Below are 16,004 nucleotides of genomic sequence, written 5' to 3' on the forward strand. Positions count from 1 at the left end.
GACTGCTAAGCAGTGGGGGAGATTAACAGAGGAAAACCACAGGGCTGCTGCAGGCGCTGCAGTGGGGCATGGATCAGCTGCAATACCCAAGGGAATGGCACTGCTTGGGGAACCAGGAGACCAACAGTGCTCCTCTGTTTAATGGAAACTGGCAATCAGTTTTTAGCAGCTGGTGGAGAAGCAATTTAAGTCACTAAACAGTTGCCTTCCCATTCCTCTTCCCCCCAGGTCTGAAATCATGGCTTGCTATGAGCTGATGGCATAAGCTGCTTGCTTTAGGTGTAATCAGTAAGGAGAACATTTTGCTTTCAGAGTTGTTACTGAAGTCTTTTCTGAGCTGGTTGTTTCTGACCAGGGCACACTGACTACCCTTCCCCTACCCACCAGCTGCTAAAAGCTTGCCTGAGGTTGCTGGTAAGTGAGCCCATGCCTGGACTTCTTCTAAGGCATCCAGGGGGTCTCTGAGTGAGCTCCCTTCCAGCCTGGGTTTTTCCATGGTTCCATGATCCTATGATTCATCTTCCATGTTCTGAATCCTTGGTCCACTCTGGGTGTCCCACAACACCTCAGAGGTTGAAAATGTATTATTACCATTTACCATTACCAAATGTACAATTAAAGACGTGTTAGGAGAGCTGGCACCCACTTCTGCTCACCCTATGGCATCACTCAGCATGATGTGTCCCTGCATCACATATGTGCTCATGGCATACATCTGCCCTACAGACTGGCACTGACTGTGCCACTGCCAATCCAATCTTTCACATCTACATTCTCTTTTTATTTGTAGGACAATAACTGGTCTCAAAGGAGGAAGAAAATATTGCCTGGGGATCTGACTGCTGACCTTGAGGAAAATCTCCTGACTTTTTTCCACGGTAACTGTTCCAAAGTGTGGCCATTTTCAGAGATTACCAGTTTCCTGAAAACCCTTTCTTTTTTCTCCCACTGTGTTCAATATAAAATACTTTTCTACAGCCTACAAAAGAAGGCTAATCCGAAAACTGAAAGCCAAGTCCTTTGCTCTTCCCTGTGCTGAGCCTCAGTGGAGATAAACACACTCCCCCAGCAGCAAGGACGTTGTACTGCTGTACTGCTGGCTGCAGGCTGCCTCATGCAGGACAGGCAGGCAGCGAGCGATCTGCTGCCAAATGACCTCTGTCAGCACTCAGAAAGAAAAAGACAACAGCCACCTGTGTTACCAGGAAAGGCCAAGCTCAACTAATGGGAAACTAAGGGAAGAGAAGAAGCAGAAAAGCATCCTAGCATCACCATCTAGTGGTCTCTGTGTTCAGCAGAATAAATCCAGCGCCCGTAGGTCCTTTCTTGTGGATGATTCCTCTGTTAACTGTATTGCAATCTGCCAAAAGGTAGGTGACAACACTGCTATGACTGCGTGGGGAATGCTGGGCTGTCAAAGCACCTGGGTGTGATGTATTTCTGTGGTACAGCTGTAAATGGTTCAGCTTTCTGCTGAATGTTCCTTGAGACATTTCCAGGCTCTCTGCTTCTGTCACAAACCTTGTTGAAGAAGCATATCTCGGGGATAGTTCTCCACAGCCTCACTGTTGGCTCTGCTGACTGTCTACCAAGGGAAGACCATAGTAGTCCTCTGCTCTTCTGTACAACACTGTTTGCCCTGCTCTGGGGTGAGGTGTTCTAAATCCTGCTGCTGAAGTGCCATGAGCAGATCCCAGCCCTTCCCAGTCTGCAGCTGCTCTGGGCTGGAAGCAGCACGAGAATGTAGGAATTGAAATTCTGAGCGTGCTTTTTCCAGTTGAAGTCCTGTGAGCTACTGAGAGTAAAGGGAATGCTTTACCATGACTGTCTTGGCTCTCAGAGATATATTTTTTAATGCTTAATGGTCTGTAGAGCAAAAGCTGGTCAGGCCTTGAATCAAACAGCCCTTCTGGAGGTGGCCATGTCAGACTCCCCTCTGCCCTTGCCTTCACTCTGTGATTTCACCTACATGAGATATGACCTCTAGTCAAACAGTCTGACAAAGGGTGTTTTTAGTGCTCTAAAAGAGCTGCACCAGCAACCAGCCTTTAATGGAGAGGCAGGAAGGGTATGTTAAAAAAAAAAATGGGTTTCCATGCTTCAGTTCTGGGGGATATGGGTTATAAGTTTCCAAACCACAAGGCTTGCAGGTATTTGGTGGTGCAGGCCCAGGGCTTGTCTCCACAGTCTGATGAAGCTGGAGGGGGCATGGCACCGTGTGGATGATGCTGAGCCTTGTGGAGCTCTGGAGGACCAGCAACTGTGTGGGGAAATACAGCTGCTTTATCTTCCTAGACTGAGCAGCCTTAGCTTTAGACATCACCCTGCAGTAACCCTCAGAGTACAAAATCCTTTCTTCCTAATTGCACGAAACACGCAGCTCAGCACAGCTCTAGCCAGCACCTTGCCAGTACACCCCAAAGCACAGCATGCACGGCTGCCCTGAGGGCTGGCATTGAAGCAGGGCAGTGCACAAGGCCCTCTTGTCCCTTGTGCTTCCAAACAAAGGCTGCTGCTGTGCACTAATGCCAGCTCAGCGCTGGGCCGGGTGACGGGGTGGGCAGGGATTAGCTTCCAGCGAGCACACAGCAAGCTCTCTGAGCACCTCGCGGTTCCCAGACACTGGAGATTCCTCCTCAGCTTCTGTTGCTCCAGAAAGGTTTGGCTGTGGGGTGCTCAGGGCTGCATGGGGATGGGACTGGAGGAGTGCAGGTGGTGGGGGAGCAGCAGGATGGCTTTGATGGGGAATGCAAGGGGCCAGGCTCTATGGCTCCAGGTGGAGTAGGGACACAGGCTCCTGCCCTGTGCCCACTCTCCTCTCCAGGGGCAGCCAGGACTTCAGATGTTGGCAGGAGGCAGTACAGGGCTGGGAAGTGGAGAAGGAGTTCAAAGCAAATTTAAAAGCAAATTAAATAGCCCCTGGATCTGCCCAGTGGTGGCTGACATCCCTCAGCCACTTCCACTGGAGTTGTAAAGGCTTTACACTCTCACTCTGTCCTTTTATTTCCCCTTGAAAACAGCACAGCTCCCTGCCCAGGCATTTCCAGTGTCACTATCTGCACAAGGAGGACGGTGCAATGGACGTCACCGCTTGGGTAGGGCTCGGGTTTCCCCTCATCACTCAAATGACGCTGCTGTCCCAACAGGTGCTGGCCAGAGGCCATCACCAGCGTCCCCAGAGGTCGAGCAAGAGGCTGGTGCTGGTGGCAATGCTCACCTAGGAGCCGGGTGATACGCCAGCCTCCACACCGTGCCACAAGCACACGGCCAGGCTGAGGGAACCCTAGCACCTGACCGCACCATGGAGCCCAGCCCTGAGATGAAGAGGTAGGTGGGGTGGGGAAGGGGTCCCTGTGTCACGGGTGGCAACGTGTGATTTGAGAATAAAAGCACGTGTGCCTGCATCCTGGGAGGGATGGGGGTGAGGGAGGCTTTGTGAAGAGAGACCTCCTGCATTTGCACATGAGGGAATGAAAGAGATCCTGGGCTCCTGGTGCAGGACTTCATTCAGCCTCCAGGGATGCAGGAGAGGGACTCCTCGTGCCTCTCTCTGCCTGCTGCTGCCAGGGGGAGCCTTTGGCTGCCATGCTCAGTGCTCGCAAAGGGTATCCACCTTCCCAGCAATAGATGTTAATCAGTCTTAGGAACCCTGCCTGCAGAGAAATGCTGAAAGCCTCGGTGGGAGAGTTAATTTGGCATCCTCACTCCTGGTGAATGTTTGTGCTGAACAGTCCATCCAGGCTGCCTGGCAGGTCTTCTGTGGTGGCTGGAAACATTTGACCTGTTAGAAATGGAGTATATCCTCAGACCATCGCTGTGCAGGGGAAATCATGCCATCTCTCAGTATTTTGGTGGGAGATTTATCCTGAAGATCACCTTGCTTGGTTCAGCCAGATGAGAAGACAAAATAGTCCTCTGTTTCGACAGGCAGAGATGGAAGAGGTCAGAAGGTTTAGTGGAAATTTGAAGAACTGGTCTACAGCCAAGCTGGAGCTTATGGAGGGGGGCTAAGTTCAGGCTCATTACTGCAGAACTTCTGTAAGGTCTTTTATGGGGGATCTGAGGTCAAGATGACAGAACTGAGACCTTTGATCTACCTTGTAGGGGCCTGAAAAGCCCTTTCTACAGGATTTTTATAATGAACTCAGATGAAATGGGAAGTTCTTACAGGAGGGTGGCAGCACCCCAGTGTCTCCAAGTATTTCTGGGACACCTTAGTCTATTTTCATTCACCAAAGCAGTGTGTTATTTGCACATGTGGCCATTTCCATGCTACCTGCTGGCGGTCTTTGTGTGCTGTGTTTCAAAGGCACCATTAAAAGTCTCTCATTTTTCTTTTCCACCTCCTGGCTTATTTCTTATTTGCATAAAAGCAATATTATCCCCATTACAGGGGGAAGTTTAGGATCGTTTACTGCTTTTGCAGACTGTCATGAAGCAGTTTGTAATGGCAAGGCTGTGGGAGCAGCAATGTGGCTAAACCAAGGCTGTATGGGAAAGATCAGTCCTATGTCTTGCTGTTCATCTCCACGTTGAAATGCAGTTCTGCAGAAGATAACTATTTCCCTTTTGTAGGTAGCCTCACCCTAAACTTTCTTTGCAGAAATGAGGTCCTTGCTTCAGTTTCATTTCATACTTTCCTTTTGCACATCTCTTTCATAGATGTGGCATACTGTAAAAGGAAAACGGAGAGGTGACTTCATTGCTGGAAATTTTCACACATTAAAAAACCCCTAAACTAAGAATGAAAACCTTTGCCTGAAAGAAAATGGCAACGGTCCAGTGACTCCTTTGCCTTTTGTCCCTTGAGTCCTATGGATTCTACCAATCATCCAGGTAACAGATGCAGCCAGGAGAAGCTGAAATTAAAAACCAAACCCTGAAATACTGGGCCAAGAAACGCACTTCAGAATGCTGAAGCTCCCAATAGCCTTTCTGTCATTTCACTGCTGTTTCTTCTACTCCTTTCATGACTAAAAATCTCACAGTTAATCTAATGCCTTCCTCTGTATTGATTGTTGAACGCTTCTTCAGAGGAGGAAGAATCTTCCACCACACATCTCAGGCAAGCGCTGGTGCAGGTGGGCACTCCATCACTGGCAATTCTGTATGATCAAGAACATTTAGCTTTCTTTATTGTAGGAAAAGAGCACCAAATAGTATTGATTATCAAGTGAGGCAAATTTGTCCTGGAGTATCTTCCTTTTGTTCTGCATTTTCAATGCAGCTTCAAAAAAGCATGCAGGTTCTTCAAATAACCGAAGTACTATACTTTCCTTACAGGAATAGGTTACCCAGCATGAACTTTGAAGCAGAGATTCTGGCAGATCCACACGATAATTCAGGTATTTGGGAGTAAAAAACAAACAAAACAAAACAAAACGAGATAAAAGTAAAATGCCCATTCACTATATAAATATATCTTAATTCTGTTGGCAACAGAATTGGAAGTTGTTAAAGGAAGAAAAAGAAAGAAACAGGGTGCTACACTGAATGCAGTTCGGGTGATCTATCTGAGATAAATATTGATATTGGTACCTCCAGTTGGGCTGGACTTTGAAGCCCATCCATGTAAGGCTGCACAGTCCTATACAGAACATACAATGTTATCTTATTAGCAGCAACTAAAAGCAGAATTTAAATAAGCAACTCCTGAGAAGGCACAGATGAGGATGAAGATGTTCTGCTGAGTCCTGTCCTTCCTCCTCACTTCAGTTAGGAGGAAAAGCTGATTTTTTCCCCTTCTCAACACTACCTTTTCAGTGCTGATCTCAGATGTTGAGGCTGGTACTACCGCTGAATCCTTGATGTAGCCATCTGTCTGAGATAGACCCCAGAGACAGCATCTAGCTGAATGGCATCTTCAAGTGAGCCTCAAGTCTTAGTCTTATCACTGCTCCTCAGACTCAAGCAGCTGCCCAGAGCTTGTGCCATGGCAGGAGCAACATCTTTTGGATGAGATATCAGGAAAGCAGTAATTACTTGTAGCCCCTCAAGTTGCCTGGGCCTTGGTTCAGAGCTGGAAACCTTAGTCCTAGTGTATGAGTATGAGCCCATCCATCTGAAATGCTTTTGCTGTCTATTGCCCTCATGGCCACAAGCCATGGCTGCCAGTGGGAATTCACCTCCCTGGCAGTGCATTGCAGTCCCACATCAGTGAGAGCCAGAAATGAGGCCCACGGTGTTAACTATTTTTGCTTCAGCTGCAGGTGTGCATTTTTGTGTTGCATCATCCCTAATAGCAAGTGTGCCAACAGCTGGGGGGTTCATTCATCCTATCCAGCATGTGTGAGAACCACAGCCCTTCCAGAACCTCCAGAGCAATCGTCTTCACCTTCTTGCTAGAAAGACACTCCCTTTCTGCAAAAGTAGCATCCACCTAATCACCTCCAGGAAATTATGGGTACATCTTCCTCAGGGCAACATGCAGTAATGACCATCACTTAACATGCTGGTGTCAAAGGACATCAAAGAGTAATTTTTGTATCTTTAGTGTCAACAGACTGAGTTTTCACATGAGCCCATGTGCATGGATGGCTCCTGGGCTGTGTGACCTCTGCACCGTCTTCCCGAATCTCTGGCTTCTGTTGGGTTGGGCTGGGTTTGGTTTGGTTTCTTCCACGAGGTAAGTGCTTTAATCCTTCCTTTGCCAGGAAGTCACTAACACACCATTCATATTGTTTCTAAAGAGCTGTATGTCATCCCTTCCATGAGGAGCCTCACGGCTGAGGAGTATGTAGAGGCCTTTCAGTCATTTTTGGATCACTCAACAGAGCACCAGTGTATGGATGAGTTCAACAAGGAAGTGATGCCACACATCATGGCTGGGTAAGGAGCGTGTCCACTGAGGTGGTAAGGCCATCTGTGATCATGGGAGGGCAACCTGCCTATAAGGGTCAGCAAACATATTGAAGGATTTTCTGGGGCATGAATGAACTTTTAATGCTTTTGAGTTTTGATTCCATTAACAGCAGCCTTTCGAATATTATGTTTAAGCACCAGTTCAACTAATACCCTGTGCTGCTTCTCAGCTTATGTAAAGGAAAGAATCAAGATTTTATTTACATGTCCACCTGCTTTCATTAGCTGATTTCCCAAGGATTAAAGTGTATTGAATTTTTTTCTTTTTCCTTTCTTCATCATTATCATTCCTATCATTATCAAATGATAATCAGTTTTTTGAAGTACTGATGTAATATACTAAGCCTGTGTGACTGTAGATAGCTTCAGAACAGGCTAGATCCACGCCACAAGAAAAGACTTTCAAGTCTGGATAATTTCTGGATGTTGTGAAAAGTGTGTTCTCCTTTGGAAAAAAGTCAGGCAGGTAACTCCAGACCAGACACTTATATCTGTCTATCTGTCTCTCTGTCTGTCTCTCTCTCTGTTGATCTACCTATCTAATGCAATAGAAGTAATAGTAAAGAAAAAAAAGTGCTTGAGGAAATGTTAGAAGAAATATTTCTTAATGTGAATTTTAAACAGTTTTGTTTGCTGGACCAACACAAAATATTACAGCTTAGTAGGATGCTAACGAAGATGCAGTGCAGAAAACCAAACCTGTCTTCCCAGGTGGCAGAGGTTTGCCCCATCTTGCCTTGTCCCCACAGCCCCAGCCAGACACAGCTCTGTCCCTCACTGGGAACTTTTTGCTCTGGGTTTTCTTGAGGCCTTTATGCGTGGTGTCAGACATAGCTTGAAGAAAACTCTGGCAGGGGAATAGAAATCCTATATCCTGCTCCTTACTGTACTTTGAAATATGAGCCTGCTCATACAGGGTAAGCTCCTGCCATGTAGTAAGTTATAGCTGAGTTCCAAAGGGATGCTCAGATTTCATGTGGCACGTCTCAGTTAAATTGGGTCAATATGGTATGTTATAATTAAAATATAAAGTTATGTGACACACTGTGGTTGAATAACATGTACTTCTAATTTCAGTCTCGGCAATGGAAAATCGACTATAAACATTCTGGGAGTAGGGAGCGGCACAGGTAAGGAGCTGATCAGTGCAGCAGATGCTGGGGAATGGTGGTCCTTTGTTAAGGGAAAGTGCTACTCGTATTTTGAGCCATGGGGAAAACTGTTCATGCATTAATAACACTATTTCTTGCAGAAGCCTCTTGGTGAATGTCTTCTGACTACATGTGTCTAAAATCAGGGAGTCTTTCATCAGATTAATTAGGAAAGCATCTCCAAACCTCATTGGAAAGACTTTGAGTGTCTGGGAGGTTATTCCCACCCAAAGGTCCTGTCTTAGGGTCTCCCACCCAAAGGCACTTCACACTCTATGTTGCTTTCAGGGACACGTAGGGCTGTAGAGATGGACATGGGCCATCCACAACCAGCAGCATGGCACCTAGCCAGCCTCTTCAGGATGGGTTTCTTTGTTACGACTCTGTCTTTATCCAGAGATTACTAGAGTTTAACTGCAAATGCTATTTCCCCCTGGAGAGGCACAATCTTCTGGAAGAAATGGCTTTAAAGCTGTTCTAAATGAACAGTGAAACATCCGGCTTTGCTCCCAGGGAATCTGGAAAAAAAATTTAAAAAGTAGAGAAAAGAAGTAGCAGTTCAAGTTATCAGAGTTCGATTTTGCTTTAAAAAGTGTTTTCAGCTGAATTATAAGTGTTAATACTGCAGAGTGCAAGTATTTTTTCTCACTCTTTCTGCTTGTTTTCCTGAGTAAGACAAAAATAACAGTGGTTGTTTTCCCCTGCTGGGTATATGTTGGAGCATATGAGAAAGCAAGGAGGAATATTAATTCAATTCTCAGTTTCACTCCTTTTTCCATATATATTATAACACTGAAATTCTGCCTGACTCCAAGAAAACACAAGGGAAAGGAAAACCCTTTACGTTACCCTCATTTTTCCTTGTTTCCTCTTCAGGAGAACTTTCAGTTAGAAAGTAAAAGCCCTAAGACATTCTAGCAGGGATGGAGGCTCCCATCTTGCAGTGCCAAGGCTGTCTGAGCCAAACCTGCATGGGCGGCAAGGGAGTGAGCAAGCATGGCACCAAGCAAAAGGTCGAGTGTGATCCCTGACCTTCTGAGGCTTGGACTCTGATTTCACACAGCCCAAATCGGTGTAGTCAACTGAACTATTAATGGGGGTTGTGACCTGCTCTGCATCCTGAAAGGCTGTTGCTTGAACCTGGTCACGCTTTCTCATTCAGCCCGTGTTCCCCACGGCTGGTGCAGGCATCTTGGCTGTCAGCTGCTGGTGAGGATCAGGCAGGCTGTGGTTTGCAGGGGATTTCACTCCTGCTTCAGCAGTGCCCCAACGTGGCTTGTGCTGAAGGGCTGCAGCTGGCAGCTTCCTTGCTTTTCTCCAAGTGGCACATGAGCCTGAGAATGGGACAAATCTTGAGCAGCATCACTTGTGTCAGCTTGTGTTGAGTTGTCATGGTCCATCATTTTTGTATTATCAGCATCTTTATATTCAAGCTGGCTGGAATTTCTGTCTTTGAATTCAACTTACTATAACACCTATCAGGGATGTCAGTTCTTGTCATAGCTAGTCCAAAGGGCATAGAGGATACAGGATCTGGTGTCAAGTGCCCTGTGTGTACAATTTGCACAAATAGGACAATTTTTAGGCCCCAATATCAACTGCAAACAGGATTCTCACAGAGATCCACTCAAGGTGATCATCTCTGCTGTTTCTTTCCATAATCCCAGATGAACCAGATAGGCTTTGAACATGTGGCCTTTCTGATAGGAGCAAAGGTGATATACATCACTTCAAAAGGGACTGGGAATTTCCTAGGACAAGAATACAGACTGATGCTTATTTCTCCACAGCTCAGACTGTCTCAGAGGAGCAGCAGTAACTAAATTTGCAGGGCAACTACATGATGCTCAAACTGCAAATGTATGAGCCTTTATTTGCAGCTCCAATACAACAACTGGATAATGGATGACCAGACTGTGTGGCCTGGCTCTAGAGGGGACTGACCCACTGCATATCCCCAGCTCTCCAAGCAGTGTGACACCTGTGGCAAAGCTGCTGTCACCTCCCAGGATAGCACCAATGTCAATGTTGCATGGCTGTGCTGACTCCCTCCTTGCTTCTCATTCTAACTTTGTGTTTTTCCCCAAAGGTTATGTTTCCTATTGTTTTAAAACATTGATCTTTGATTATTTAAACCTGTTCCTCTTGTGACCCAGAATATTACCATTAATAGGCTTCTGCTCTGTTGCATATCTCTTCTTTAGAGATATATCTTCCTTCCTTTCTTATTATTATCTGCAAATAATGTTACCTTGTCAGCGGGCATCCTTTCATCACTGTTCAAGTGTTTTTTAAAAATAACAGATTTATGTTTATTGAATAGGTGAACAGGATCTAAAAATGATCCAGATCCTGCAGGCTGCACACCCAGGGGTCCTTATTAACAATGAAATCATAGAGCCCAACCCGCAGCACGTGGCCACCTACAAAGGTGAGGCACCTCAGTCCCCTCTGCCATCTGGGGTATGGCCAGGACCGTGGATTTGTGTGATTTTTTTTTATGCTGCTTGTTGAAAATTGTGTTTGGTTTCTACTTTTTAAACAGAGCTGGTTAATCGAGCTCCAGATCTGCAGGGGGTCTCTTTTACTTGGCACCAGCTTACTTCCTCGGAGTATGAACAACAGGTGAAAGAGAAAAACACACACAAGAAGTTTGATTTCATCCATATGATTCAGGTAAGATATGCAGTACTATTGGTTTTAACCAATCCCTTAATTTCTTTTGGATGCATTGAGTGGGGAGGACTAGGGCTGAGTGCAGTTTTCCAGCAAGCAATACATTCTGCAACAGCTGTACAAGTACTAAACACCATTCCCAATCCACCCAGGTCTTGGGCTCTGGTTTGGTGAGTATGGTGTGTGTATGGTGAGCTGTGCAAAGAACTTACCTAAAAACTTATAGGGATGCACACATCTTCCAGCCACAAAATTGGTAGCGGTGGGAGGGAAGCGTAAGAGAAGTGTAAAGCACCAGTTCTGCATAGAGTGTACGAGCCTTGCAGGGCTGGAGGAGGAATAACTGCATGCAGCTTTCCCTTCCAGATGCTGTACCGTGTGGAAGATATTCCTAACACCATCAAGTTTTTCCACAGCTGCCTCAACCATCAGGGTAAACTCCTGATCATAATTCTGTCAGGTAAGAGAGACCTCCCATTTTTGCACTGTTGCTATGAAGTTATGAGAGCCAGCAATAATTGCCTTGGGATTTCAGTAGCACTAATTCTATAGCAGTTAAACAAAACAAATGTTTTCATGGGCTTGGACTCTTGGACTCTGATGTCTGATGGGACCACATGGATATAACCTGCATGCTCTTGCTTCCCTGCATTTAAAGTAGATGAATGACTCTGTGACATTATTGCCTGGAGAGAAGTGCAGCTGTGCCTGGAAGAAGGCCAGCCCTCATTCATGGTAAAATGAGCACCATGCAGCCTGAGCTCTGAGGCTATCCTCTCCACACAGCAATGTCCAAGACTTGAGCAGAACAAAGGGAGCTGCCTAGACTTGTGGGCTTTGAAAGGGAGGCACTTATAATATTGCCATACTTGTATTTTTTAGGATGTGTATTTTTTCAGTGACCCATTCTCAAGCTGGTGGTGTGGTGTATAAAACAGTTCCCCGTGTTCAGCATTAAGCCTTCCACCAGCTTAGGAGTGAGGAGGCTGACCTGGGATGAGCTTTTTCAGGTGTATGCTTTTAGATGTGCCTGACTTCCCTCTCCTCTACAGACAGCAGCGGTTGGGCCAGCTTATGGAAGAAGTACAGGCATTGCTTGCCTTCAACTGACAGTGGCCACTACATCACCTCCGACAGCATCACAGCGGTTCTGAGGAAGCTTGGCATCAAGTACCACGTTTACGAGTTCCCATCAGACTGGGACATCACCCAGTGCTTTATTGAGGGGGACCCAGATGGAGGCCATATGATGGATTTTCTGACGGGGACGAAAAACTTCCTGGGCACAGCACCCATGGCTATGCGGAGCCGCCTGCAGGAGGCTCTCTGCCAGCCCGAGTGCAGCAGTAGGAAGGATGGGAGAGTCATTTTCTGCAACAATCTCAGTATGATCGTAGTGGAATCCTAAAGCCTGGACCAACTTGCAGAGGTGACGTAGGGCAATGCAATTGTAAGGCAAAGCTGAGATGGGCAGGCAGGGGAGTAGGGCTCATCCATCCCAGTCGGGGAGGCTGGAACAGCCTGTGATGTAAAGGATTATCTCTTTTTCTTCTATCTCATCTAACTCTCCCCTCTTTTAGTTTTAAACCGTTTCCTTTTTTCCTATTTTAACTGAGCCTGCTAAAGAGGCTGACTGTTTCTTTCTCATAGACCCCTTTAGATGCTTGAAGTCCACTCTCAGGCCTCCTTCTCTAGGCTGAACAGCCCCAGCTCTCAGCCTGTCCACATAGGAGAGTTGTTCCATCCTTTGGATCATTTCTGTGGTCCTCCTCTGGATGCACTCTAACAGGTCCATGTCTCTCCTGTACTGAGGACTCCACATCTGGATGCAGTACTCCAGGTGAGGTCTCACCAGCACAGAGTAGAGGGGCAGGATTGCCCTCTTCTCCCTGCTTCTCATGCTGCTTTAAATGCAGCCCAGGATACAGTTAGCTTTCTAGGCTGTGAGGGCACATTGCTGGCTCATGTCTAGCTTAGCACCCGCCAGTATCCCCAGGTCCTTTTCAGCAGGGCTGTGCTTTATCCTATCATACCCCAGCTTTTATTGATAGTGAAAGTTGCCATTTCCCAGGTGCCTGACCTTGCACTGGGCTTTGTTGAACCTCATGAGGTTCTCCTGGGCCCACTGCTTGAGCCTGTCTAGGTCTCTCTGGATGGCATCCCATCCCTCACACACCTTGGCATCAAGCTTGCTAAATGTGCACTCGATCCTGTTCTGATGTCATTGATGAAGATGTTAAAGAGCACTGGTCCCAGCACTGACCCCTCAGAGACACCAGTCATCACTGATCTCCATCCAGACACTGAGTTTTTGGCCACCACCCTCTGGTATGTGTCCTCTCTATGCTTTTGATGCTGGGAATTCCAGCTTTCTATGCAGACAGCATGTTTACATACCTAAAGATGTGTCCATATGATGCCCCAGAGCCATCTGCATTTACGCACTGGTTTCTTACAACTGTACCTGGTCAACGCCTGCTTTGCACCAAGTATGTGCCTCAGTGCACCCTGACAGGAGCAATCTGTTCTGCATTAGGCTAATATTGTTGTGTTTGTTTGTTTTCTAATCAGCATAGTTATTTACTACCCCAAACATCTCAGCATCTCATAGTAAAGATGTCTTAACATTTTTTTTTCCATCTTTTTGTTTGGAGAATTTCTGGATTCCAGGATAATACTTGCCCTGTGCTCGTTCAGGCAGGTATTAATTTTGTTACTTTCTTTCTACTGTTTTTTCTCCATACAAAATAAAAGCCATTTTAAAACAGAAAATGTCACATCTTGCTCTCTGTATACATGGGCTTAGAGAAAATGAAGAGCAAAGAGGTTATTAAGTTAAAAATAGAAAAGAAATGCAAAGTACCATTTTATGGAAACACTGAGTGCTTCTCGAAAGTGAGAAAAGTGACCCTGAGGATGTGTGCAGACACGTCAGCATTGCTGCAGTCCATGTCCTGCACCTGCCCTTGGGGTGACATCACCACGGCACCTATGTTACTTAAATACAATGAATAGGCTCACAGTGGCCATATAGGTAAGTCGAAACCTCACTCTGTGCTTTGGGCTATGGAACAAAGAGAAAAGCTGTGGAAAAATGGTAGCATGACATCATCTGTCTGGAAGGACCATGGCTTCATCATCTGTAAGTACTTTTTCTTTGCTGTTGGTCTAAGAAATATCAATCTGCACCACAGAGCCTCCTTTAGAGTCTCCTCTATCCCATACCTTATGCACAAGCTTCCTGTTTCAATCCATACTATTCTTATTCCATAGCTGGCTCCTCTGCATGCTTACAGCATGGGCAGGGAGTTTATGGCTGGCCTGGTGTAAGGCTGTTAGCATGGCTCCCATCAACATCCTCCCTCCACTATTAATTCTCACAGTTTATTTCCAAGTGTTAGTGAAGCCTAACTTCACTATTTTATTTTACACCTGGTAAAACAAGAATATATATATATGTATATAGCAAATATTAGGCTTCCTTTTCAAGCTTCGAAGTACCCCCTACCTGATATGTTCCCCCAGATCTTCCCCAGTCAAACAGCACTTACAGCCTCACTCCTCCATGGAGTTTCCTGAGCATATAGATGTGTTTCCAGTAAGCAGATGCTGAAAAAAAAAAAAAAAAAAAAAAAAAAAAAAAAAAAAAAAAATCAGTGAGAACAAAATTTACTCATATCTTTGTAAATCAATGCACAAATGCTCAAAAGAAAGGGAGTACTTCAAAGCAGACTGTTCAGTGACAGCCTAGGGAGATGAAATGGGGCACCCCCATTAAAAACACCGCTGCTTAATGCTTTAGCTGCAGTTTTTCTTTTGATTCTTGAAAAGCAAGTCATTTAACAAGTCATTTAACAGCGACTCTTCTTGTACACCTGGAGCAAGTACTATTCTAAGCTTCTATTCCTTTTATTTATATATTTATTGTTACTTTAATATGGTATCTATTAGCTATTAGTGGTGCTTTTTAAGACACTCTAACCTCCCACATAGAAATTCTGTCTTTGAGGTGACCACGAGAGGGCTGCAGCAGCCAATGGATTGTGTCTGGCTCAGAAAACACTCGGATGCTGAGCTGAAGGAACAGAGCCAAGCAGGCAGGCTCACGCTTCTCTGCCTGGGCTCTGCTTGCTTCACTGTATCCATGCATCTGCAGGTTTGTGACTACTAGTTTGCTACACAGAATCTGTATTAATAGTGTATTTAATATTATTGAAACACCAAGCCTTGCATCCAGTGCTAGCTCTGGAGCTCCCTTCAGAGAAGGAAACAGGGGCAAGATCTAGATGTGGCAGAGCAGTTCCCGCAAGGTTATACATAGCTTACCCCAGGACTAAGGGCTGGTTCTTCTGTATCAGGCCGTATCTCTAAAAAGGTGTTTATCACTCTAATTCTTCATCCCAGCAGAGCAGCTCCAGGCTGGTTGGGGAGAGTCAGACCATTTTGTTGATGCTCCTTCTGACTTGTCTCGCCAAAAAGCACTCAGCCAGACTGACGCCTGCAGGGTGAACATCTCAGGGTCCAGACACATGTTCCTAATAACACCTGCTCCTCTGCTTCTTCTTCCTTTGTCAGTCAGATTAATTCTGCTGGGAAGTGCCAAAATTCAGATGCACATCCCTTCAGAAATCACAAAGCAATGGGAAAACAAACCTTATAGCTTATCTCCCTACTATGAATAAATAAGATCAGCAAGACACAGGACCTGGGGTTGCAGCATGGGCATCCTGAGGGTGTTATGGATCGCTCCTCCTTCCTCCACAGCATTATCTGAAGCTTCTGGTTTTAACTGCTGCCCCAAAATGCAAGAAATGTGTTGTTCAGCCTCAATTCTCCTTTGATTTCTCGTTCAAGCAGGAGGGAAATAAATAAATGGATTGATTGATCACTGTATAAGTAAATAAGTAATTAGATAGCACTTTAAACATTGCTGCAACACTTTTTGAAGAGTACAAGAGAGAACAAGCTCCAGCTGGAAAGACCTCGGGTTTGCAGAACATATGAGGTGGGCAGATCCCAGCGGGGCTTTTCTTTTCATCTCTGAAAAAGAACAAGGGAGAGCAGAACAAGAGCTTCATTTCCACTAGTCAGTTCCCGATAGTCTGATGACACTTTTGGTTAGATCTGCCAGCAAGTTTGGAGAGAAAACATATGTTTTGTCATACACTGCAAGGATGGTACCTCTGGTGAATTTAGAAATGTGATAAGGAAAGTTTCAGAGCTGTCTCTCAGTCCCTCTTGCTTTGCTAATGCTTTTTAGCACTCTCTATGTATCTGTCAACAGCTGATACTATGGATTAAGGCAGATTACAGCTC

General features: G+C 45.7%; 1 protein-coding gene across 3 annotated transcripts; it reads left to right on the top strand.

Moving 5' to 3' along the window:
• Positions 1-993: 993 nt before the first annotated feature.
• Positions 994-12,534, top strand: LOC107317036 (carnosine N-methyltransferase 2). Of its 3 annotated transcripts, none has more exons than XM_032445894.1 (9): positions 994-1,370; positions 3,147-3,327; positions 5,284-5,345; positions 6,690-6,828; positions 7,939-7,991; positions 10,336-10,443; positions 10,558-10,688; positions 11,055-11,148; positions 11,741-12,534. In XM_032445894.1, exons 2-9 carry the CDS (start codon positions 3,302-3,304, stop codon positions 12,094-12,096), a joined length of 969 nt encoding a protein of 322 aa, XP_032301785.1. In that variant the 5' UTR covers positions 994-1,370; positions 3,147-3,301; the 3' UTR covers positions 12,097-12,534. The 3 variants fall into 3 exon arrangements, with proteins under 3 accessions (XP_032301785.1, XP_015724723.1, XP_015724724.1); XM_015869237.2 differs by lacking the exon at positions 994-1,370 and adding an exon at positions 2,530-2,659; XM_015869238.2 differs by lacking the exons at positions 994-1,370; positions 5,284-5,345 and adding an exon at positions 2,530-2,659.
• The last annotated feature ends 3,470 nt before the right edge of the window (positions 12,535-16,004 follow it).

This window comes from Coturnix japonica, chromosome 7 (assembly GCF_001577835.2).
Source record: "Coturnix japonica isolate 7356 chromosome 7, Coturnix japonica 2.1, whole genome shotgun sequence".
NCBI classification, from domain to species: domain Eukaryota; kingdom Metazoa; phylum Chordata; class Aves; order Galliformes; family Phasianidae; genus Coturnix; species Coturnix japonica.

Excerpts from the sequence above, each read along its gene's own strand:
- LOC107317036 (XM_032445894.1), top strand. The coding sequence starts at position 3,302 with ATGGAGCCCAGCCCTGAGATGAAGAG. Across the intron at positions 7,992-10,335 it reads GGGAGTAGGGAGCGGCACAG|GTGAACAGGATCTAAAAATG; the intron begins GTAAGGAGCTGA and ends TTTATTGAATAG. Across the intron at positions 10,689-11,054 it reads ATTTCATCCATATGATTCAG|ATGCTGTACCGTGTGGAAGA; the intron begins GTAAGATATGCA and ends TTTCCCTTCCAG.